A 24,360-nucleotide genomic window follows, 5' to 3' on the forward strand; every position below is an offset into this window, starting at 1 on the left:
AGCAGTGCTCTGCTCTGCAGGAGACCGCCCGGAGGTTCGCCCCGTTGCCGACGGCGCACCACGGTTGCCCGCCAACGCACGTCGCCCCGGGGCTTCGCACGGCGGAGTACGTTTTCGTCCGCCACGACGCCCACCGGACACCGCTGCGGCCCCTGTACGATGGGCCCTTCCGCGTGCTGGAGACCGGGGCGAAGCATTTCACCCTGGACATCGGCGGTGCTCCGGACCGCGTCTCCGTGGACCGCCTCAAGCCGGCCCACCTCGACTTGGACCACCCCCGCCAGCGGCTCTGCCCCCGCGTCGGGGCCGCCCCCCAGCGGGCGGACCCCCGGCTCCGCCCAACCCCGCCGTCACGCCACCCCCCTGTCCTGCACCCATCCCAGATGCCGCCGGAGGCATCCCCGATGGCATCCCGGCATCTCAGACGCCGCCAGCAGCCCGTGGGCGCTTCGGCCGGGTCATCCGGTTGCCCCGCAAGCTGACCCTTCAGGTGCGCGGGAATTCTGGGGGGGGCGCGTGTGGCGGACACGATGGCTCGCTGGCGCAGAGACATAATTCCGCGCACCAGCGGGTGGTGGCCACGCCCCAGGTATGGCGTGGCCTGGAGATATATACGCGGGCTCGCTGCGGCACGCGCGTTAGTGCGGATGAGTGAGCATGTAATAAAGAGCTCGATAATAACCAAAGCGTTGTGGTCTACCTTTGTTCAACATGTGTGCTCCCACACCACAACGTCAAAATTCGACAGGGACAACGCTTAGTCTGATCAGTTTGAAATTTATTGAGCGTGATCTATGCAACAATTATATTCGAGAATATAAATTTATGATGTCATCGATCACGTGGTCTGGCAGCCATATTTGATCAAAAAAAACAAAAACCTTCAAAAACAAGAATTGGCTCGCACCAAGTTGACTGCACAGGATATTCTATGAATATCATCTAGTTTCATGTTTTCAAATCAAACTTGATATACCGTTTCGTGATCCGTGCTTGAAACTAATTCATACATTTCTTATGCGTATGTACAATCTTTAGCTATTTTGTGGCTTTATTTGTTAATTAGTAGCTATTCCGTGTGTTCTTTGTGCGATAGTATAACAATCGTGAGTGCTGTTTGTAGTAAGGTTTCTGTGGTATGTTTCTGTATTCTTATAAGCTCGGCTGGTATTACACCTTCTGCTGTTAATGTTTTGTAACATAACAAACGTGGTCCGATTGTAATAAAAAATAACTTGAATGAAACCTCACTTTATGTGTCGGTTCTTTTTTTAAAAATTGCGAAATACATTATAATAATTACACGTGGTGTGAGTGAATGAGATTGCTTTGTGGAGAAACAAGTCAAGTGAATCCACTTGGATTCCGCCCAGGTTGGCACATGGAAATTATGATGTAGCATAATTATCATCTCGGGTCAAGATTTGAAATTATGCCATGGTTTTTGTAAAATTGCTACTAGTATTCACATTATGTACTTTCACCAAAACATACATCATCATAGAAACATACATAGAATTTGGGTCCTCTGGGTCATTTGGGTCCTCTGGGTCATTTGGGTCCTCTGGGTCATTTGGGTCCTCTGGGTCATTTGGGTCCTCTGGGTCATTTGGGTCCTCTGGGTCATTTGGGTCCTCTGGGTCCTCTGGGTCATTTGGGTCCTCTGGGTCATTTGGGTCCTCTGGGTCATTTGGGTCCTCTGGGTCATTTGGGTCCTCTGGGTCATTTGGGTCCTCTGGGTCATTTGGGTCCTCTGGGTCATTTGGGTCCTCTGGGTCATTTGGGTCCTTTGGGTCCTCTGGGTCATTTGGGTCCTCTGGGTCCTCTGGGTCCTCTGGGTCATTTGGGTCCTCTGGGTCATTTGGGTCCTCTGGGTCATTTGGGTCCTCTGGGTCATTTGGGTCCTCTGGGTCATTTGGGTCCTCTGGGTCATTTGGGTCATTTGGGTCCTCTGGGTCATTTGGGTCCTCTGGGTCATTTGGGTCCTCTGGGTCATTTGGGTCCTCTGGGTCATTTGGGTCCTCTGGGTCATTTGGGTCATTTGGGTCCTCTGGGTCATTTGGGTCCTCTGGGTCATTTGGGTCATTTGGGTCCTCTGGGTCATTTGGGTCCTCTGGGTCATTTGGGTCATTTGGGTCCTCTGGGTCATTTGGGTCCTCTGGGTCATTTGGGTCCTCTGGGTCATTTGGGTCATTTGGGTCCTCTGGGTCATTTGGGTCCTCTGGGTCATTTGGGTCCTCTGGGTCATTTGGGTCCTCTGGGTCATTTGGGTCCTCTGGGTCATTTTGGTCCTCTGGGTCATTTGGGTCCTTTGGGTCCTCTGGGTCATTTGGGTCCTCTGGGTCATTTGGGTCCTATATTCCTATCCTATAACATATATATCTCCTATAACCTATCCTATAAATATAGATTTGATGACGTCATGTTTACACATCTGAGCGACAGAAATGAGCGACAGAAATGAGCGACAGAAATGAGCGACAGAAATGGGTGACAGAAACTAGCTTCACTTTTGAGCGCCCGAAATTCCCAGGCAAACGCTATAACGCACCAGGTTTACAACCTGTGCGTTAATAACAGTGGGGGTAAGTGCAAGTTCAGTATTTAAAATGATATATATTTTTATTTAATAACGTTTCCCTTGCAAAGTCTTGTTATACGAGAGTTAGGTAACACAACTGTCGGACTATTATTTATTATTCCATGTTAAAATGTTTTTTTCTTACTGTATGCAGCAGTTATTAATATTATTTATTTTCACTGATTAATGAATGGTATATGTTTTTTTTGGGGGGGGGGGGGTGGAAAGAGTTAACTAGAGCTCTATAACTGGCTAACTTGTTCCCTCCTCCCTTTTTTAAGGCCATTTTCCCTGGCCTTAGTAGCTATTCCCATGACAATCATCATGGTCTCCTTTTTGAGGCATTTTTTGTTGTTGTTGTTGTTGTTATTAATGGCTGGATGCCCTTCCTGACGCTAACCCTTTAGTCCAGGGGTTCCCAACCTTTTTTGTGTGTATGGCCGCCTTGGCTCCCAGAGCACATCCCCAGCACCCCCCTCCCTTTCGCGAGGGTCGACCACTGAACTGAAAATATATAGAATGACCATTGCCATTCACACCACACAGGTGGAGATGTAGCTACCGGGCGCCATCTTGGTTGGCACTCGATGCTGGGCGATGGTGATTTCCGTCATGCGTTTGCACGTAATTCAGAGCGAAAAGCGATTGCGTTTTTTCACCTTTTGTGCGATCGTTTTTCAATAGGAAACCTATCACCGCTGCCACCATGTAACAGTTGCCGAAAGCCCGGGAATGATCGAGATACACCCATTCAGTGAGCAGCTATGATGGATGTACTACTTTATTATGTACTTCTGTAGGAGTTGCGGATGACGAGAGGGCGAGACACTTCTCAGCTTGTTCAAAGCTCCTTTATTCCAACGGAACTAACTCGCGACCGGAACTCATGCATCTTTTATAACACAAAATCATTCTTAAGGGGGCGTGGCTCCAACAACCGAGCGCACGCCACGCCCATACCATCAATAGCCCCACTGGTCCCGTGCCTGTGGATTATGCCCCAATGGGGTAACCCCCACATGCGCCCCCCCCCCCCCCCCCCCCCCCAGAATTCACTCGCATGGGCAATGTCAGTTTTCGGGGGACCTTAACCACCTGGCCGAAATGACTGATGACCCGAGCAGGGACTGTTAGCGGCTTGGCGGTGGGCGGGCCAAGCGGGGACTTACCCGATGGGGGACGGCCCCGCCGTGGGGGTTGAGCCAACCGAGGGGGCTGGTCTAGGTCCAAGTGAGCCGGCTTGAGGCGGTCCACTGAAAGGTGGTCCGGTTTGCCGCCGATGTCGACCACGAAGGACTTGTCCCCGGCCTCCAGAACGCGGAAAGGCCTGTCGTAAGGCGGCCGAAGCGGCCCCCGGTGTGTGTCATGGCGAACAAAGACTTATTCCGCTGTACGTAGATCCGGCGGGACGTGGGCCTGAGGCAAACCATGTTGAGATGTGGGCACTGATGCAAACATCTTGGCATTCTCCCGGAGAACCGACCGCTGGCGGGCAGCGGACCAGGGGCTTGTGGCGTCAGGCATGAACTCCCCGGGAACCCGCAGCAGCTGGCCATAGACGAGCTCCGCGGATGAGGACTGGAGGTCTTCCTTAGGGGCTGTCTTGAGGCCCAACATGACCCACGGGAGTCCGTCGGCCCAACTGTCATCCCGAAGGCTGGCCCTGAGTGCAGCTTTCATAGAGCGATGGAACCTCTCACACAATCCATTAGCCTGGGGATGATATGCAGTCGTGTGATGGAGCTTTACCCCCAACCCCTGGGAAACAGCACCCCAGAGCTCTGAAGTGAACTGGGGCCCCCTGTCTGAAGAGATGTCTGAGGGGGCGCCAAAACGGGCAACCCAAGTGCCGATGAACGCCCGGGCCACATCGGCGGACGTTGTAGATGCGAGCGGAACGGCCTCTGGCCACCTGGTGGTCCTATCGACCATCGTGAGGAGGTGGGTGAATCCCGGCGAGGGGGGGGAGGGGCCCTACCAGGTCCATGTTAACATGGTCAAACCGTCGCTCGGGCACTGTGAATGGCGCCAATGTGGCCTGGGTATGGCGATGCACCTTCGAGTGTTGGCACTCGATGCAGGTGTTGGCCCAGTCGCGCACATCCTTCCTGAGCCCGTGCCAAACGAACTTCGCTGCCACCAACTTTTGCGACGCCTTCCTGCCCGGGTGAGAAAGACCGTGGACGGCATCGAACACCAGCCGTCTCCAGCTGGTGGGTACGACGGGGCGAGGCTGTCCCAAAGATACATCGCACAGTAGCGTGGTGCCCGTGTCCTTGAACGGCACATCAGACAGTCGAAGCCCCGTGACCGCCGCCTTGCAGGCCTGGACATCCGGGTCGAAGATCTGATCGGCCGCCATGCAGGCGTAGTCGATGCCAAGGTGAACCGTGCCAGCTATGGACCGGGGGAGACAATCGGCGACCGTATTATCCTTCCCAGCCTCCACTTTAGACGGCAGTGGGACGGCCCCCTCCCTCATGATGCGGTGGCTGAGAAAGTCAATTGAGGCCACCCCAAACAAGCACTTGGCCGGGTTAATGATCAAGCCGTGCTGACTGAGGCGTTCAAAGAGCGCTCGGAGGTGAAGCATGTGCTCCGTCCTGGAAGTGCTGGCGATGAGAATATCGTCCAGGTAGACGAACAGAAACGGCAAATCCCGCAACACGCTGTCCATCAGGCGTTGGAAAGCCCGGGCCGCATTCTTGAGCCCAAAAGGCATACGGAGGAATTTGAAAAGCCCGAACGGTGTAATCACCGCGGTCTTAGGAACGTCCTGCGGCCGGACGGGGACCTGTTGGTAACCACGAACGAGGTCCACTTTAGAAAAAAAACTTTACCGGCCAAGCGGGCGGAATAATCCTGGATGTGCGGGATTGGGTAGCGGTCGGGGGTAGTGGCGTCGTTAAGGCGGCAATAATCCCCGCACGGGCACCAACCGCCACCCGGCTTCGGCGCAATGTGGAGAGGCGAGGCCCACGGGCTGTCGGACCGTCGCACGATGCCAAGGCGCTCCAACGTGTCGAACTCCGCCTTTGCGATAGCGAGTTTCGTCGAGCCCAGGCATAGACAGGCGGGCCGTTGGTCAGAATGTGATGCTCCACCCCGTGCTTGACGGCAACATCCGAAAAGGTGGGCCGTGTAAGGGCCGGGAACTCGGTGAGGAGGCGGGCGAACTCATCTGAGGTCGAGGCGGACCCGCTCAGCGAGCATGGAAAGAGAACTGAATGTCTCCGCATTAATGAGCCGCCGATTTTTAACATCCACCAATAGGCCGTTGGCGCAGAGGAAATCAGCGCCCAGCAAGGGCGTGGACACCCTCGCCGTGACAATCCCATGTAAACCACTGCCCACCCAAGCACACTGCCACGGTCCATTTGCCAAAAGCCTGAATAGCACTGCCGTTGGCGGCTTCCAGGGCGGGGCCGTGACTCCCTGCCTCCCGGTCCGATGCCGTCGCAGGTAGAACGCTCACCTGGGCCCCTGTGTCGCAGAGGAAACGACGTCCGGAGTCGGTGTCCGAAATGAACAACAAACTGCCCGAACAGCCGATGCTCATGGCAGTTAACGAGCGCCGGCCATCCCGTTTCCCGACTCGCTGAAGCTGCAGGGTGGCCGGCATGCCTTGGCCTTGGGCCCAAACCTTGCGTGGTAAAAGCACAAGCCTGGGGCCTTCCGCCGCTGGGCCGTAATGGCGGCCATGATGGTGTCCGCCAGCGGCGTAGGCTCGACGGGGCCGGGGTCCCATGCAGCTACACTACATTGCTGTCTTGTCTGCGGACTTGTCTTGTCTGCAGAGAAAAACTTGTCTGCTTTCCTGGCCAGAGCGCGGAAATCCTTAACAGACGTGTTGGCCAGGGCTGTTCGTACCTGACCTGACAGCTGTTGCAGGAACAGTTCTTTGAAGAGGAAACATGGTTGGTGGCTGCCCAGGAGAGACAACATGTGGTCCATCACCTCCGACGGCTTGAAGTCACCCAGCTCGGGTCGAGAAAGTAGCTGGCGGGCGCGCTCGGCCTCAATGAGCTCTAAGGTTACGAGCAGCAGCGCCTTTAGCGTCTCGTATTTGCGGCCCTTCGGAGGATCCTGGAGAAGGCTCACCACTCTGGTCGCAGTGGAGCCACTGAGCGCAGACACGAAATAATAATACTTCGTGTCGTCAGCAGAAATGCTCCGAATGGCGAATTGGGCCTCAGCTCGTGTGAACCAAACGGCAGCGTGTCGTTCTCAAAACTCCGGCAGTTTAATAGAAACTGCGCTTGTCGCCATGTTCGTTTGAAGCTCCGAAAACGTTTGAGAGAAAGACGGGGTCACCAATGTAGGAGTTGCGGATGACGAGAGGGTGAGACACTTCTCAGCTTGTTCAAAGCTCCTTTATTCCAACGGAACTAACTCGCGACCGGAACTCATGCATCTTTTATAACACAAAATCACTCCTAAGGGGGCGTGGCTCCAACAACCGAGCGCACGCCACACCCATACCATCAATAGCCCCACTGGTCCCGTGCCTGTGGATTATGTCCCAATGGGGTAACCCCCACACTTCCATAGCACTATGGACTATGAATTAAACGTCTTTGAAACAGCTGTGAAACGTCTTTCCACAACCCTTCCGTAACCGATTGGAGCAGTTTATTGCCGCACAAAATGGCATTTTAACAGTTGTCTGGATTTTAAAATCTGGGACGCGTTCAAAACAAACAAGATCCGTGAAGCGAGTTGGTCGAGTCGTGCTAACCAAGATGGCGACACGGCGGCTACACTTTTCACGGAGTATGAGCATTCTATATATTTTCAATTCAGTGGGGTCGAGCGGCGGAGCACGTGCAAGCAAGTTAGGGGGGTCTGGGGGCGTGCGCCCCAGAAAAATTTTGATTTCTAGATGCTCTGTGGTGCATGCTGAGGTGTTTTTTTCCTTTAATTGGCTATGTTGTTTGTATGAGAATTGGTAAATTATTACACAGAAAATGAGGAATTCCAAGAAGCCAACATGAACATTTGGTTCCATAGTTTTTTTTTTTCCTGTTCCTTCCTGGCTCCCAACTACAGCGGCGTTTTTGAAAGAAGCAAACAAAGCAACGTCGCTCGAATGATGCATGTTTGATATGAGATTTTAATATTATCAGTAGCAACACTATGGACAGCATAAAATATATGAATCCAAGCTTTATGTATTCGTCAAGATACTTGCTTTTTTTTACTCCCAGAAGCCATAACGTCATATCTGCAATAGGAAAAAAACAAAACAATATCAAAATCAAAACAATATCCCCCCCAAAAAAAACAATATTGAATTTTTAGTATGGTTCAAATCACCCCATGCCCCCCCCCCCCCGAGAAATACACCATGGCCCCCCATGGGGCCATGGCCTCCAGGTTGGGAACCACGGCTTTAGTCGCCTCTTATGACATGCAGGGATATGGTGTGCCTATTTTAAAGGTGTACCTATTCTAAACCGGGGCACACACCAACACATTCATCCCAGCAAGCTGGTACTCAATTTGCTGACCTCGGAAGGATGACAGGCTGAGTCGACCCCCCTGGTGTTAATTCAACGATCGACCGGGATTCAAACTCGGCATCGTAGGATCTCAAGCCAGCACCCTAACTGCTAAGCCAACACCAGGCTAAACTTGCTAATTTGTACAGGTACCATAGAGGGTGCTCCTGTCTGGGTGCTGATCATGACAACATTGTTAAACCTTGAAATTTCTCATGTGGCTTGGGTGTCTTTCTTCGGGGAAGAAAACGATTCCTTCATCATAATTGACAAAACATCTTTGCGTTTTAAATCTCATGTTTGGTGTGTCCTCGTATGTGAAAAGAGGCCAATACGTGACGCATTCTGCCTACTACAGTCTCGCCATTCAAACCTGGAGCTAGACTCTGTTTGAAGTGTTGTTTTTCTCCTTTCTCTCTTTACCTTTACCTTTTCTTTAACTGTCTCAAAGGAGAGAACTCTATCATTTACGCTCTTCCTCCACTCATTTCAGTCCAGCGCTGTAACTTCCTGTGATTTTTTCCCAACAGGTTTCCATCCTTCAAACTTCTGTCTGCACAGATCCTTGAAACGAAGGTAGTTTTGGTCTGCCAATTTTGCGGATGCCGTCATCTAGAACACTATAATTATAAAGGATCGACTTGGGCAGACGCTCATCATCCATATGGGCCATGTGCCCAAGCCACCACAATCTTCACCTCTTCAGTGTCGACATGATACGAACTCATTTAGGCCTGTTTACATGATGCATGATACTAACTCATTTATTTAGGTCAAAACCTGTTTGTCAGGAATGTGGTCTTGCAGTGAATAACCCCAAGGATCTTGTGAAGGCACTGGAAATGGAGAGTTCAACGTGCCCTCCTGCTCAGCATGCAAAGTCAATGTTTCAGCAACATCGAGAACTACTCTGAGGACAGATGCTTGGTATACGTGTAGCTTTGTGTTGGTCGTAAGGCTATTGTTACCTTCGCAAAAGCGGAAGGTTATGTTTTGATCGCTGTGTATTTATTTGTATGTCTGTGTGTGTGTGTGTGTGTATGTTATTCGCATAACTCAAAAAGTATTCAACCGAATTGCATGAAATTTGGTGGGATGATTGGTTATTATACGGGACACATTTGATTAGATTTTGGGAGCAATCGGGTCAAAGGTCAAGGTCAAGGTCACGAAAAGGTCAAAATCGTATTTTTGTTGTGCTGTTCCCTACACTCCCATGCCAAGTACAGAACAGTAGCTGCGGCGAAGGTATGCGCTCTACCGAGTGCCCGTTCTAGTTATTCCATGCTTTCTTTCGCAAGATGCCAAATGCTGTCGCAGCTTTGTCAATGTGCGCTGAAATCTCTTTACCTGTCCAAGTGGATTTGGCGTGTATAGAGCCACGGTTCAGTCTCCTTGTCATCAAATGTAACACGTGCCTGCATACCATTGTGAAATGACATCATCAGACTAAGCAGGGTAGGGGGACAGCCAAGTGATTCCAGCAGCGCAAACAAACCACTGCGGCTGACCAGGCCAAAAGCCTTGGTGAGATCAACAAATGCTACGTGAAGTTCTTGCTGCTGTTCTCTACGTTTTTCTTGTTGCTGTCCTAAGGTAAAAATCATATCTACTGTCTCTAACAACTTAAAAACCACATTGACTCTCAGGATAGACATTGCCAGCCAGCAGTTGTAGCACATGATTTGGGCATCCATCCACTCTTGGGGAACCTCTCCAGCTTTCCAACATGAACGTATAAGTTGGTGTAGTCTGTAAAGAAGGCCAGTTCCTCCAAGTTTTTAAATCTCACCAGGGATCCCATTTGTGCCCGTGGCTTTTCCTGATTTGACCCTCTTTAAAGGACGGTAACACATAAAGATCCAATTTTGTTGGGTGTTGAAAGGAGCCAAGAGCCTCTCTGCTGACTTTAGTGTCACGTGAATGCAGGTCGAGGAAATGCTCAGTCCAACGCTGCGTTACATCTTTGTCGGATGTTAACGGCTCTCCCGCTAAGTTAGTAATGGGAGCGGTGGACGTTTTTGTTGGACCAATTACTTCTTTGAGACTAATGATCAAACTTCGACTGTCATTCTGCTGCACACTGTTGTATGCGTCCACACAGACGGAACCAATACTGTTGTGTACACCGTCTGCTTTCCAATTGAGCACCTTGACAGGTTTGTTGCTTTTATTTTCGTCAGATCTGTACTGGATCAGAGCTTACCTTTTCTTTTCTTTTGGGGGCAGCATATCTAGGATTGCACAATGTGACTTTCCAAGCCTCTTTCATGGGAAATAAGGTACTTATAATTGTGAGGCTGTGGCGACTGACAAATTCCAGCAATAGCTGCCCATTTTCATTAATCTTTCCGACACCGTGACAGTCCAAAACTTGTGGCCACAAGTCAAAATTGCTGCCAACACGGACATTGAAGTCGCCAAGTATTAATAGTGTGTTGTCCGTCTCCAGGTGTGGTAGACACAATGCGATCAAGTGCCTCGTAAATAAAAAATTCTCTTTCAAGTAATGGATACGTCATTGCTGGTGCATACACACTGACAAAGGTCACATGACCAGATAGAATGAGGGAAACACGTAAGGATATCAACCTCTCTGAGTGACACATCGGATCATCAATCTGTGAGATCAGTTGATTTTTAATTGCCAAGTCCACACCGTGTTGCTGCTTCTGTCCCTCAGGTTTGCCTGACCAGAAGAATGTGAAATTTTATTCTCCTATTGGTTATTGTCTCCATTTGCGGGTTTCAGGAGGTGGGTGGAAGTTCTCCCAGAACTCAAAATCTCCACCTCCTTTTTCGATAAAGGATCATTATTCATGAACCAGTTTGTGAAACTTCATTCTCACAGCTTCGTACCAAGGGCTCGTTTTAGAATCCTCACTGAACCTCTGACAGACTCCACCTGTAGCTCGTTTGTTGTGATATTCCCTGGAATGCTTGTTAAGTGCTCAGTAAGGGTTTTCCTGATCATCCCTATTGCTCCGACTAGTTACTGGTACAATTTCAGCTTTCTTCAATTTCCAAGACCTTTTGACCTCATTTTTCAGATCCTGGTTTTTGTGTTTGAGCCCTATGTCCAGACGCAATGCTCCGCCTGCAATATCCACACTTGATGGGATCATCTTGTCAAGCGTGAGCACTATGTGTTCATTTTCAAGGATTGGATTTGGTTTGTGTTTCCATGATTGTTCTGGAACCAGAACGTTGAAATGTTTATAGATGTGCCAGTGGATTACTCTACAGACGCCCTCATGTCTTTCTGTGTACAACTGTTCTGACATGAGTCTTTTACATCCAAAAAGGAGGTGACTAGTATTTCCTGTTTCTGCTCCACAAAATCTGCATTTCTCCGATTGGCTCAATCCCACCATTTTCTTAAAGCCATTAGTGTCATGTCCCTGGTCTTGGGTATTTATGATGACTCGTTCTCCATCCCAATTAATTTGACCTCTTCTTAACCATTCCAATGAGCCTTCCTTGTCGCTCCATGGTCTGTCAAGCTCTTTTTTGAATCTTCCTGCTGTTTTGTCATTTTCCCATTTGTTGGTGTATATTTCTATATATCTGCTGATATTTATTTTTGTAGTTTTCCTTTTTCTTCTTTGCGATCATTGGGGCTGTATTTGTTTCTGTTTCGTTTTCCTGTGTAGTATCCTGCACTTGCACCTGTGTTTGGAAGTTTGTTGCTAAATGGATTAAGGATACCTTTTCTGATTTGTTGTTTTCTTGCTTCTGTACAAATCTCATTCGATAGTCTGTTGAGCTTTTCACATACTCCGCTAGTCCTACACACGCTGCTCTGTGCACTTGGATCAGCTCCATCAGATCACCTCCTCCTTCTCGTCTCAGCAAGTAAAACTTCGGAATGCGTTGGTTTTTGTCGAATAGCTTATGAATAGTTAGAAGTTTCCCTTTTTTTGGTGTCCAAGTTGTTGATCTCCAATTGTGGCCTATTTATAATTGCACATCTATACTGGAATACCGGTACTGTAAGTTGGTTTATAGTTTTGATTTTGTTCATTAGAGAGAGGGATGACTTCAGAATTAGTCTTAATCTGTGTAGGTTCTCTCTGCTGATTATTTTACACATTTTGTTGTGTTGTACCTGGGGACCTTCTTCTAGTCCGAGGTATTTATATGATTCTTTGTTTTCTAGTTCCTGTATGTTTGTACTTTGATCAATTGAGATGTTGTATGTTCTTTTTGTTTTACCAATTAGAAATCTGGATTTGGCGCATTTGTCCAGACCAAATTCCATTTCAATGTCCTCCGAGTAGCGCTTTACTAGTTTGAGTTGATCTGCCAATTTGTCATCATTCAGTGTGAAGAGTTTTAGATCATCCATGTGCAGTAGGTGTGTCACCTTTCTTGGTTCTTTGGTCATTTTTCTGTTGGATATTAGCTTGTATCCGTGTCCTCGTTCATTGATGAGGTTACTCAGTGGGTCCAGAGCCAGACAAAACCTTAGGGGGGGAAAGGCTGTCACCTTGTAAGATACCACATCGTATCTTTACCCCAGGGATTTCAATTTTTCCTTCAAACTGAGGTAGTATCAGCGTTGTATTCCAGAGCGTGATTGCTTTCTCTATCCGTGTGACTATATAGGGGTTAACTTTGTATACTTGCATGCATTTTATAATCCATGAACGTGGGACCCTATCAACAGATTTTTTTAAAATCTATCCAGGCCTTGGATAAGTTGGTTTGTCAGAGCTTTAAATTTACGAGTATGATCTTGTTTAATAACAAATGGTCTATCATTCCATAGCAGCCTCTCTTACATCCTTTCTGTTTTGTCTCTAAAGCTTCTTGCTGAGTGAGGTGTTAGTGAATTTCATCGATAATTAATCCTGTTAAAAGTTTGTATGTTGTTGGTAAGGTCTATATTTGTGGGGTAGATGGGTTTCATTCGATTTTGGGATGAGAAGAGTGTTGCCTTCTGTGAACCATTGCTCCATGAGCTGTTTCCCTTTGATGATTTTGTTAAATGCTTGAGCGTAGTGAGGGTGGGGAGCATACAGTTGCTTTAACCCAGTGGTTCTTAACCTTTTTAAAGGCGCCGAACCTGAACAAAACCCACCGAACACTCACGGAACCCCTCAAATTTGACAAAACAATTAAGAAGAATTTCATCTTAATGTGTTTTCTGTTCTTCTTTCCGGGAGGTGATCTGAGAAATGCGTGGTTTTGTTTTGGCAAGGGCCACCCTCAAATCATTTTCGCATGCAAGCCTGCTCCTTTTCTTTGCTTTAATGTCCAGTTTCGAAAACGCATGCTCGCAGAGATACGTTGTAACGAACAGCGTGAGGATCTCGAGGGCAATTTTAGCGATGTGAGGACACCCTTCCATTTGGCGGCACCAAAATGTTGAGAGCGTTGTTGTGCCGAAGAGTTGTTGTTGAGTCTGGCTCTGCTGAAGTTCGATGAGGTTGTCGAGGTATTGGTTGTTGACATCTGCCATTGCAACGTCGAAAGTAAACGGCGCTGAGTATTGCTCTTGGTCGAGGAAGTAGCCGTTGAATGACTTTCCCAGCACATCCAAGTGCGTGGCAATCGCTTGCTTCAGCTCCCCCGGTACAGCAGTGCCTCCAACTTCAGACTCTTCTTCGATCCCGCTCACGCACTCGTCTAGTAGCGAAAAGTTCGCGAAGTTGTCGTTCTCTGTTCGCCGCCTCCACAACGGTAACTTCTTTCAGAAAGCGCTCAGCTTTTCTTCAGATTCGATGACATTCACTCCACCGCCCTGCATCTGAAAATTGAGATGATTGAGTGCGTCGAAGATGTCAGCCAAGTACGCCAAGGCGAGGATGAACTCTGACTCTTGGAAGTGCGTTGCATGGCAATGCTGGTGTTCTCGCAAAAACAGGGCTAATTCTACACACAAGGCAAAAACACGGCTCACTACCTTCCCTCGTGATAACCATCGAACGTTAGAGTGGTAGAGAAGGACTTCGAATTCAGAGCCGATTTCATTGCACAGCTCTTTGAAGATGCGATGATTCAGAGCACGGCTTCGCACGTAATTCACAGTTTCAACGACGATTTTCAGAACGTTGGCCAGTTTTGGAGGCAGGGTTTTTAATGCCAGCGCGTGTCTGTGCAGGACGCAGTGCGTGACGATGATGTGTGGTGCATCGGCCTTCACCAGCGCTCCAAAACCGGAGTTGCATCCCAGCATGGCTGGAGCTCCGTCCGAGCAAACTGCAGACACCATGTTCCACGAGAGGCCGTTGCTTCTGAAGAAGTCGTCCACAAGGTTCTTCACGTCTGCTGCCTTCGTCGTTGTTGTGAGAGGCTTGCAGAACAGAAAGTCTTCCTTGATCTGTTTTCTCCTTTGACATAACGCACAAATAAGATGAGCTGGCTCAAATTCGAAACGTCGGTGGTCTCGTCGAGTTGAAGGCTGAATTTTGTCGGGCTCGCGACTAAATCTGCAACTACCTGGGCGAGGATGTCGTCGCTCATGTCGTCGATTCTGCATCTGATGGTGTCATTTGAGAGTGGAACGAGAGACAACTTGTTTTCAGCAGCTTTTCCCAGCATGATGTTGGCCATCTTCAACGCGGCCGGTTTGATGAGTGTCTCGCCAACGGTGTGCGGTTTGCCCTGCTTTGCGATCAGGTACGCAACTTCATACGACGCGGTGAGGATCGGTTTGTCAATTGGAACGAAGCCGAGAGTGGGCAAGGTAGCACTTGCGTCGAATCGGACTCTGCTCAATTTGAATTCATCCAGCGTTGCGTCTTTGTACTGCCCCTCGCCATGCAGTTTTTTGAAGTGTTCCCGTAGTATTGCTGGTGCTAGGCTGGAGTTGCTCAACTTGACATTGCAAAACATGCATTGAGGACGCTGACTTCCGTCCCGTTCCATCAAACACGTGAACCCGTACCGCACGTAATCCTCCGACCACTTCCTTTTTTTGATCGACATACTGCAAAAAAAAAGTTAAAAAAAAGTAACAAACTGATCTTGAGTTCAGGCAAATAATTATATATATGACAAAAATTTAAAAAGGAACATGCTTAAATATAATCAGTACCCCTCTGAAAACTGAGAAATTTTAACGAAGAAAACATAACTTATAGTTACGATGACGGGATTTATTATCTACTCAACTGAACGTCACCTCAAATCCCATTATAATATTACATAGAAAACTGCGAATTGTTCGTGTTGAATTGCGACCAAAGGAGTTATATCACCTCTACCTAATTTTCTGAGTAATTCAATCATACTTTATAATCGCCATCCTCTTTTGACTTTAATATAACTCTGAACCTGCCCTGCATATCCACAAACATTTCCAACTTACTTTTCAATTAATCAGTAACTCCAAAGTAAGGCGCGACCAATGACGCACGGCACACGGCAAGCTAATCAAGGCTATTCACTGGAATTTCCGAACACCTGCAAAGTCCAAAATCCAGTAAGTAAGTAAGCAAGTAAGCACCATCAACAGAATAATTAGCAAGTTGCTCATTGATTAAACTTACTACAGTCAGTGTGAAACAACTTATCTTAAACACAGACCAGAGAAACCATGAATGGGATGGGAATACAATTACAAATAACATTTCCATTCGTTCGTAACATACATAGCAAAATAATAATAATACTAATAATAAACGTAATTACACATAGATTCAAAATTGATACAAAACTTTAAAAAAAAAATAAAAAAAAATTGCAATGCGTTTCGGAGGACCTCCGCCGAACCCCTGAGACTGGCTCACTGAACCCCTGGGGTTCGGTCTAACCCAAGTTAAGAACCACGGCTTTAACCAAAAGTTTGGGATCCCATCCACCTTTTGAAATGCGGTGTTTTTGCGAGATGTTTTCTGATTTTTCTCTTCATACAGTAACATTGAGTGCATTCCTTATAGGTGTTGATTTATTTTGATCTTACAAGTGTCATATTCAATCTGCTTCCTTGTTGTGTTTCATTTCGTCTTCATATATCCCTTTCCAGAACTTTTCAAGATCTTCCCTCCCATTCCCCCATCCTCATTCCCTCACTTTCCTATTTGAAATACCTGTTGTGTGTTATCATATATGAGCTTTTGTATTTCTTTTCCTGTGGTACGCCAGGGTGGATTTGAACATGTGGAGCCTGCAGGTGGTGGTGAAGTGAGAGCTATTCGACCTTCCTTTTTTCTGCGGCGGTGATCGTCCATGTGATTCAGGATATTCAGTGAGCAGAACACGGCAGGGATCACAACGGAGCTTCCACCTTGTCATGCACTTAGACGTGGATATGTACCTGCTCGTGCTTTCTGTGACTGCACTCGCTTCACGTCTCCAAGGTCTTGCTCACCCTAACTCTATCGTGTAAGTGTGGAGTATGTCACCTCATTTACTTATTGGGAAACACCTTAATAAAGACTACTTTATGAAAGGAAAGGTGTTTAGGGAGGGGTAGAGGTTCATTAGAGAGCATCGGGATGTTCGCATCGAAGAACACATCAAGGCTAGAATTAATCATAGGCCGGTCGTCGCTCCTTTGCAAGTGATCGACTGAAGTTGAGAGGAATTTGGCTCATGAAAAGAATGCTGGACATAACCTGCTTACTCCTGGGTCTGTAATGCCTACCAATGAATACTAGCAGACAGGACACTTGGCTAGTTTAATGTCCTTCCCAGGCATGGTATACCGTGTGATGCAACACCCTACCATTGAAGCACCAACACGGCAGTTTGTTTACAGTTGGGTCTGGAGTCTAATCCAGACTGAACAAGTAAGTATGCTACCTGTGTACCATCCAGTTGGACACATCCAGGTGTATGCTGATAAGTTACATGACCAATTATTTCATGCATCATCAATCAAAATGCAGTCAAAGTTCCTTTTGGTGGACAAATCCTACTTTTTAACAAACTAATTTCAACGTAAGGTACTGAACGTTGAAATGTACTTCTAGAATTTTTGAAAACCTAGTAAGTTGCCCGTCGTGCCCGCACGGTGTTCTGAACGGGGCGGCGATGGAGGGAGGAAAAATGCAAATAGCATATTCTGTCATCGAGCCGGTAAGCTGGGAGCAACAATTCCCATTTATTGGCACATTTGATGCAATAAAAATGCTCTGATGGCGGCGAGGCGCTCCATTTGAAACTGTTTGTTTGATATCTGTAGATTGTTGATGCCAAGGGGACGTAAAATAAAATTGTATTTGTGTCAAAGCCAGTGACAAATTGCAAATTAATAATAGGATTTTTAATCTGTTGAGAACTTGGTTTACTGACCCCTACTGGAGGGAAGGGGTATTATTTGCCATGGGCACAAAATTAGCTTGCCCCACTTCAACCCACCCCTTCCTTCCCATAGGTAACTTGAAAAAAATCAAAAGCACTATTGGGGCCAAACATGAACTGAAGGTTAAGCCTTCTAATGTGAAATACATGTAAACTTTTGTTGTTTATTTTTGTTTCTTTTAGCAGTACAGTAGTTGTTTCTTTGAGGATATTACAATATACAATTTTAATGGTCGTAAATAATCCAAATTTGAGATTGCAACAAAATGGTGCCTATAGGTACAGGTGAATTTAGTGTGTGTGTGCGTGTGCGCCCGTGCGTAGGTTCGATGAAGTGTACTACGGGCAATTTGTCAACCTCTACGTGAACGGTGTGTTTTTCTTTGACGACAGCGGGCCACCACTTGGCCACATGCTTCTTGCACTTGGAGGTACGTCACTTGCATTGCTGTAAAACCACCTACTTTGCACATGTAGCACACATTTTACATACTTTACACACTGGCATATGAATACACGTTACTCTCACATGTCAATTATGTGTCTATCACATTAAACTGGTGTTGTGTATCGAGAACCTTTCCCATGACGTATTATGACTATGGTCATGCTTCCAAGTGGGTTGTGACAACTCGTTCCATCACCCTCCCCACCTTCTCTCCTCTTTTCCCCCTAAAAAGGGTTATCTCTAACGTTGAGCAAGAGGGTGACATATCACTCAATTATGGCATTCAAAAATGTCAAAAATCAAAAAATTCACCCCGCATGGTTCAACCTGGAGTTTCTCTTTTGCCATTAGCGCTAAACGAGTTGCCCAGTGCACACAAAAGAGTTTTACTTAATTTCTACATGAATTAATAGGTTTTGAAGTTCAAAAACCCCTTTTATAGCAAGTTGAAGTTCATTGGTAAAAACGGATGCATGTTCAATTCCAACATGATAGGATGTATAAAATGGGATTTTCCACAAAAAGTGCCTTTCCTTATCATGCATGTTCACTTCCAACATGCCAGGATGTATAAAATGGGATTTTCCACAAAAAGTGCATTTCATTATCATGCATGTTCACTTGCAACACGCTAGGATGTATTTTCAAGCTGGGAATCGGAGGAAACACAACTGTAAACGTTTTTTGCCCAGGTATGTTACGGCTACTTTCGGAAAAATGTGAATGAACATACCTTTGCACGTAAAATGACAAAATATATGAGACATTTTTTTTTTTTTTTTTTTGTATACTGAATCGAGGCTCGTGAAAGAGCTAACATTTACTTCACAAACAAATCGACCAGACAAACAAAATACACAAAAAGAGGGAGCGGAAGACAAGATAGGGAGAAAAGGGGAAGCACACAAACACAACATCCGAGAGCAGGGAGATGTGTGGAAGGGAGAGGGCCCGGGGGGAGGAGGCATGGGAAGGGGGGGGGGGGGAGGGAGGGAGAAGGAGAAGGATATGGATGATCTAGCACTTGAAGCATCCTCCCATATTTTAGGGGATGGGTGCGAGGAACAAAATACATATTTTTTCGTGTACAGCATTTTTGTTGTGGGGTAGCATCATTGGCCGAGGACACGGCTGTGCCATTGATGCAGTGCCCTCTGTAGGTTTGGGCAGGAGTTTAGAATTTGGCCAGGGTGCCGGCGATAGCTCGCCATGTCTTTGCCAAGGACACCGTGGGATCTTTAATGTCCAACTAATGCCAGCAGACGGGATGGCCAGTTTAACGTTCATCCGAGGGACTGCACACTGCATGAGCCAGAATGGGTCCTGGGGCAATACTGAGTGTCGGGCCCCATTCAAATTATTTTTAACAACCTATACAGAGCTTTCCGTATTTTCGTCGTCGGACACACATACATGCAGGAAATTGGGGTGTTATTCACTTATTCGTATTTGCGGATACGTTTCTTAACTCATTTCATCCGGATGTGGTTTGGCCAACACTCCTTTGTTCATTTACATCATTACATCATCATTGTGATTATTATTATGCAAATTGTTCCCACAGTAGTTTATTTTTCGAGGGCAGTGTTGCTGTCCATGGCAATGACATGCCGGGGAATCGCCCGGCCGTGATTGGCTTGGAGGGAGACACAAAATAAAGCTGCCTCGCCGGTGTTTTATCATCACAATTATTATATGACACAAAATAATTGAAAAAACTCGAATCAACTTTGACATGAACCTTCGTAATCAAAATTCTTCCCTCCTGCTTCAACTTTTCAATCTTGCAGCGCTACCTGTACCCTCATCCTGATCTTGGTTGTTGTCTTTACTATTGGTGTTGTTGTCTTTACTATTGGTGTTGTTGTAGTGAAGAACACAAAAATTAGGACAATTTGCTGATCTAACACAACCTGTGCTGCAGCCTACCTGGGTGGGTTTGATGGAAAGTTCAAGTGGGAACGAATTGGTAAAGGTAAGCATTGCACAACGAAGAACACATTGCACGAAGCGTGTCATATACAAACAACAACACAACATGCATTTTAAGGCCATATGAACTCATATGAAACTATGAAGTCATATGAAAAAACATATTTTAAGGCCCTCCTTTTAAGTGTCATATGAACCACTAATTTTTTTGGAGAGTTTTCTAGATTTGATCCCAGAGTCTTGCCTAACAGAACAGATCTTTTTTTAATTAACTAGTAGTAGACATGCATAACCTTCCTTGACCATGTTGTGGGAATGAGATGAAAAAGTTCTCATAATTATCTATGTTGTTTATTGTGACACACCGCTGACACACACTGCGTATGGTAGAGATTAGAGATTGTGTAAGCCGAACTTTCTCGAGCTTGAGCTGAGAAAAGTTTTCAAACAAATAGAGCCCAAGCTCGTGCTTCTTCCCGGTAAATAGTTTCCTGGAGATTCCTGGAAAATTGTGGGAAATTGATTTGGGATGCCTGCCTTTTCCCGTTCTCTTTCGGTTCAGGCTCAGAAACTTTGTGCTTGAACCATGTATAGTAGCACGTATCGCTGTGCTTGTGCAGCGTGCTCTGTGCTTTGTACACCTTCCCAACACTAAGGAAAGGCTCATCAACTTGTATTTTATGGCTTTCATAGCCATCCGACAACCAAGTTCAATAAGAAACGTGTGCAATGGTAAAGGCTGGCTTCATACAAAGTTACATGATTGGATGGAAAATGCGGCCGGCGTTCCAAAAAAAAAATCCGTTTATGCAGGCAGGGGTTGCAGGGTGTTTCACTTATCGAGAATAAACGGCCTCAAGCTCTATTTCCTCGGCCTCGGCCAAAATATGAAATCCACCCTTAAATCATCATCATTTAAAATTGCATGCCTTTTAAGGATGTGATCAGATTGAGAAGGGAAAGGCAAGTTTTAATTTGTTTATGCCTCCACCAACGAAGTCGCCAGAGGCATTGTGTTTTTGGATTGCCTGTCCGTCCGTGTGTCTGTGATAGGTTTTCGTTACGGCAATAGCTTGAGAATGGCTGAAGGGATCCAAGTCAAACTTGGTACAGGTATGTAATGTAAAGAGTGACCGATTAGATTTTGGGGTCAAAGGTCAAATAGGACCTAACAAAGCTCCCATTAGGTAAAAATTCTGTTGCCAAGGTAACTTATTAACCAGTGATGGGAGTTTAACCAAACTTGGTGGAAGTATATATTATGGTGAAAAGATGAACTGATTAGATTTTGGCATCAGAGGTCATGTCAAGCCCTGGTGTTGGGCTAGCGGCTAGGGTGCCGGCTTAGGATCCTAGGATCCTGGGTTCGAATCCCGGTCAATCGCTGAATTAACGCCAGGGGGGTTGACTCAGCTTGTCATCCTTCCGAGGTCGGCTAATTGAGTACCAGCTCACTGGTAATTCCCTGTTTGTCGTTAAAGGCGGCAAAAAGGGTTGGCGTCAGGAAGGGCATCTGGCCGTAAAACATTGCTTCAAAAAGGGGACCAAAAAAAACAACAACAACCACGGTCCCCGAAAAAGGCCAACCCCCGCTTTGCGGGGAAAAATGGCCTCTAAAGGTGGTTTATCAGAGGTCATGTCAGGTAAAAATGTTACTTGAGAACAGTTGAAGGGATTTAAATCAAACTTGGTATGTATAATGATGTAATAATGTGGGCGGAGGCATATTGGTCGAAGTCGCGACCTCCAAGAGTGCTGTTCTAGTTTTTTTTTTTTTTCTTACCTTTGCACAGAGTTAACTTTGAAAAACTAAGTTGTGCTAACTTTATTTGGACATGTACAGACGCTTTCCTCTTTTAAGCATTGTAATGCCGTGCTCAACCGGTCGTAATAGGCCTATCCCAGTATCCCATGGAGCCGCAGAGGTCCTTTGCTGAAGTGCCATGGCTGGTGAGAGAGAGCGCTACCTGAGGCGACCCACCTGGTGACAGTTTAATTCACCACATGAGGAAGAGAGAGTTTGGATGAGTGGTTAAACTTTCAAACTAGAAAACTTTTCAAGTGAATACATTGATGGTTATGCATCTGCATACTTGAACAACATCAGCTAAAGAAGACATAGTGGTTGTTTTATGTCTATAATACCTTTCTGAGAGAAAGGGATCCAAGGAAAAAAATGGAAAAAAATCCCGATCTATCGATCCCTAATGTTAAAAAAAATTTATATTAGGGATTAAAAGAAATTCCGAATATTTTTTGTGGTTTGCAACTGGAAATAGACAATTTATCTATTTTGTGTTCCTTCGGGATCTGGTCTTGGCCAACTCGTGTTTTCTCTTCATCCGCATCGACTTGGAACAGATTTTGTGGAATTGACAACATTGACAACAGCCTTCGCTGTTGTGTTGATGATACTCAGATCGACGGGGCATTGACAATAATGTGCTCTCTTCCAAAACCTTGAATTGCCGTCTCCAAAATTCACAAACATGGATTTCCATTAACTTTATCAAACCTGATGCTGATCCTGATCAAACATGCTGATCCTTGGCCCTTCATCCATCCCTAAAAAGCTTCATTCCCAGAATGGGAAACTTGCGCATCACCATCTGACGTCTGCTTCCACTGTATTCGATCTCAGTGTCACAATGGAACCAACTGTTTGCGATATCCTACATATTTACAAAAATCTATAAATCTATTTTCATCTATCTGTGTGGTATTGCCTAAATCTACTTGTGCGTAAATCGTAGGATGGCCTAACTTGGGTCCATGCTCCCAGAATGTTGATGTTATGTTATTATCACTCTGCTTGCCTCTCAAGGACTTGCGACCCATTCGGAATATGGCTTCCAGGCTTATCGTGCCGACTCGTAATTTGTTTCACGTCGTTCCAATTTGTCTTTTTTAGCTCGACAAAACGTTTCTGACTCCGTGTACCAGCAGATTTTGCTGATATTCTCTGAGGCCCAAACTAAATTGGTTCCTGCCAACATTTTCAAACTTTACACCCCTGCAAGAAAGTTGTGATCGAACAATGGACATCTCATGGTCGTTCCTCACATATGGATGAAGATTTTAAACGATCAGTTATTCTTCAGCTATGATCCTCAACTTGGGAAGAAAATTTTCTGCCTTTTTACATTTAGATTGATGAGCAGGATTAAATAATTATATTGATATATGTGGGAAAATTACATGCCCAGACCAGGAATCGAACCCAGGTCCTTAGGTGAACCGTACCAGTGAGCTATCTGGGTGACGCTGACAGAGCATGAAATTTTCCCACACATATGATTGCCACTCACTTTCCATCAATACTTCCGGGGCACTCGCTGCCGACCATAGGAGCACCAACGGCCTTGAACACGTGAGGGCCTTCCTCCAATGGGGGGGACAAATCCATGTCCTCCATTATAAACACCACTGTGGGTGTAGTGAAGCAATTTTATTAATGAAAAGAATGAAATAATTAAATTGATATATGTGGGAAAATTACATGCCCTTCCTCCAATGTGGGGGGGGGGGGGGGGGGGGGCATTCTTTTTCGTAATTTTTATTCTTCTTAACTTTTCATTTCTTTGTAAAGTGCTTTGAGTTTTTGCTTCTAAATACCAAGCACGATATAAGGAATTGATTGATTGATACAGTTCCTTTTATTTCATCACCTCAGAATATACATCCAATGTTCCCGTGTGGCACATGCGTGTCATACCAGCTGTTGCCGGTTCTCTGGTCATTCCTTTGGCATACCTTATTTTGCTCGAGCTCGGCTATTGTCACATGACTGCCTGTCTTGCTGCCGTCCTTCTGATTTTGGGTGAGTCAAAAATATCAACGTGAAGGCAGCAGGTTTACCTATTCTGATATCGTGGTGTTGGTCACGATATCACGTATTGACAATTTATCCTACCTGTTTCTCTGTACACTTTGGCTGCCTATTCGTCTCTGCTGCATTGTGGATGCATCGGCCTCTGTGCTCTGACATCTTTATCTTCATTGAGCTCCTAATAAATAGATTAGATGACGTCATATGGTGACAGGACAGCTGTTCGAACCACATTTGGTTAGTCTGAAGAACTCGCGAACGGGTCAGAATTTGGACCCGCCGCATATCATTTGGAAAAACCAATTTGCGGCTTTCAGGCGGCTGGATTGCCTTTGAGGCGTAAATAATTGATCCTGGCGAATGTTATTTTCCCTGCAAGAGCAGGGGTTAGCCTTGCGGGCCCCATGACGATCTTCTCCATTTTGCCCTATTTTCTGCATCTCCCCTTGTTAACCCCCTTGCCCGCATTTCTTCTTCCACCACCTTTAGCCAAGTCTTTCTCGGTCTTCCCCGTCCTCTACTTCCTTCTACATTCATTTCTATCACTCTACTCAACCAGTCACTTTCATCCTCCTCAACACATGACCAAACCATTTCAACCTGTTTCTCTTCACAGCATCAATCACAGGCTCTAATCCCATCATATTTCGCAATTCATCATTTGTCTTCCTCTCTCCCAACGATACTCCACACATCCACCGAACCATTCACATTTCCAGCCTTCGTTGCTGCTCTACGTTCATTACCCATGTCTCGCTCCCATAAACCATAACACTTCTCACACATGCAGCATACGCCTTTCCCTTAGCTTCAACGA

The 24,360-nt window shown here is 46.3% G+C and overlaps 1 protein-coding gene across 1 annotated transcript in view; it reads left to right on the forward strand.

Moving 5' to 3' along the window:
* Positions 1–24,360, forward strand: part of POMT1 (protein O-mannosyltransferase 1) — an 88,345-nt gene that overhangs the window by 5,357 nt on the left and 58,628 nt on the right. Inside the window, exons 2-5 of the mRNA XM_068133721.2 lie at positions 16,174–16,413; positions 17,659–17,765; positions 19,707–19,757; positions 23,388–23,534. Coding sequence (XP_067989822.2) covers positions 16,322–16,413; positions 17,659–17,765; positions 19,707–19,757; positions 23,388–23,534 — 397 coding nt within the window. The 5' untranslated portion in view covers positions 16,174–16,321. The remainder of the gene's footprint in view (positions 1–16,173; positions 16,414–17,658; positions 17,766–19,706; positions 19,758–23,387; positions 23,535–24,360) is intronic.

This window comes from Myxine glutinosa, chromosome 13 (assembly GCF_964187855.1).
Source record: "Myxine glutinosa chromosome 13, kmMyxGlut1.1, whole genome shotgun sequence".
Taxonomy (NCBI): Eukaryota; Metazoa; Chordata; class Myxini; order Myxiniformes; family Myxinidae; genus Myxine; species Myxine glutinosa.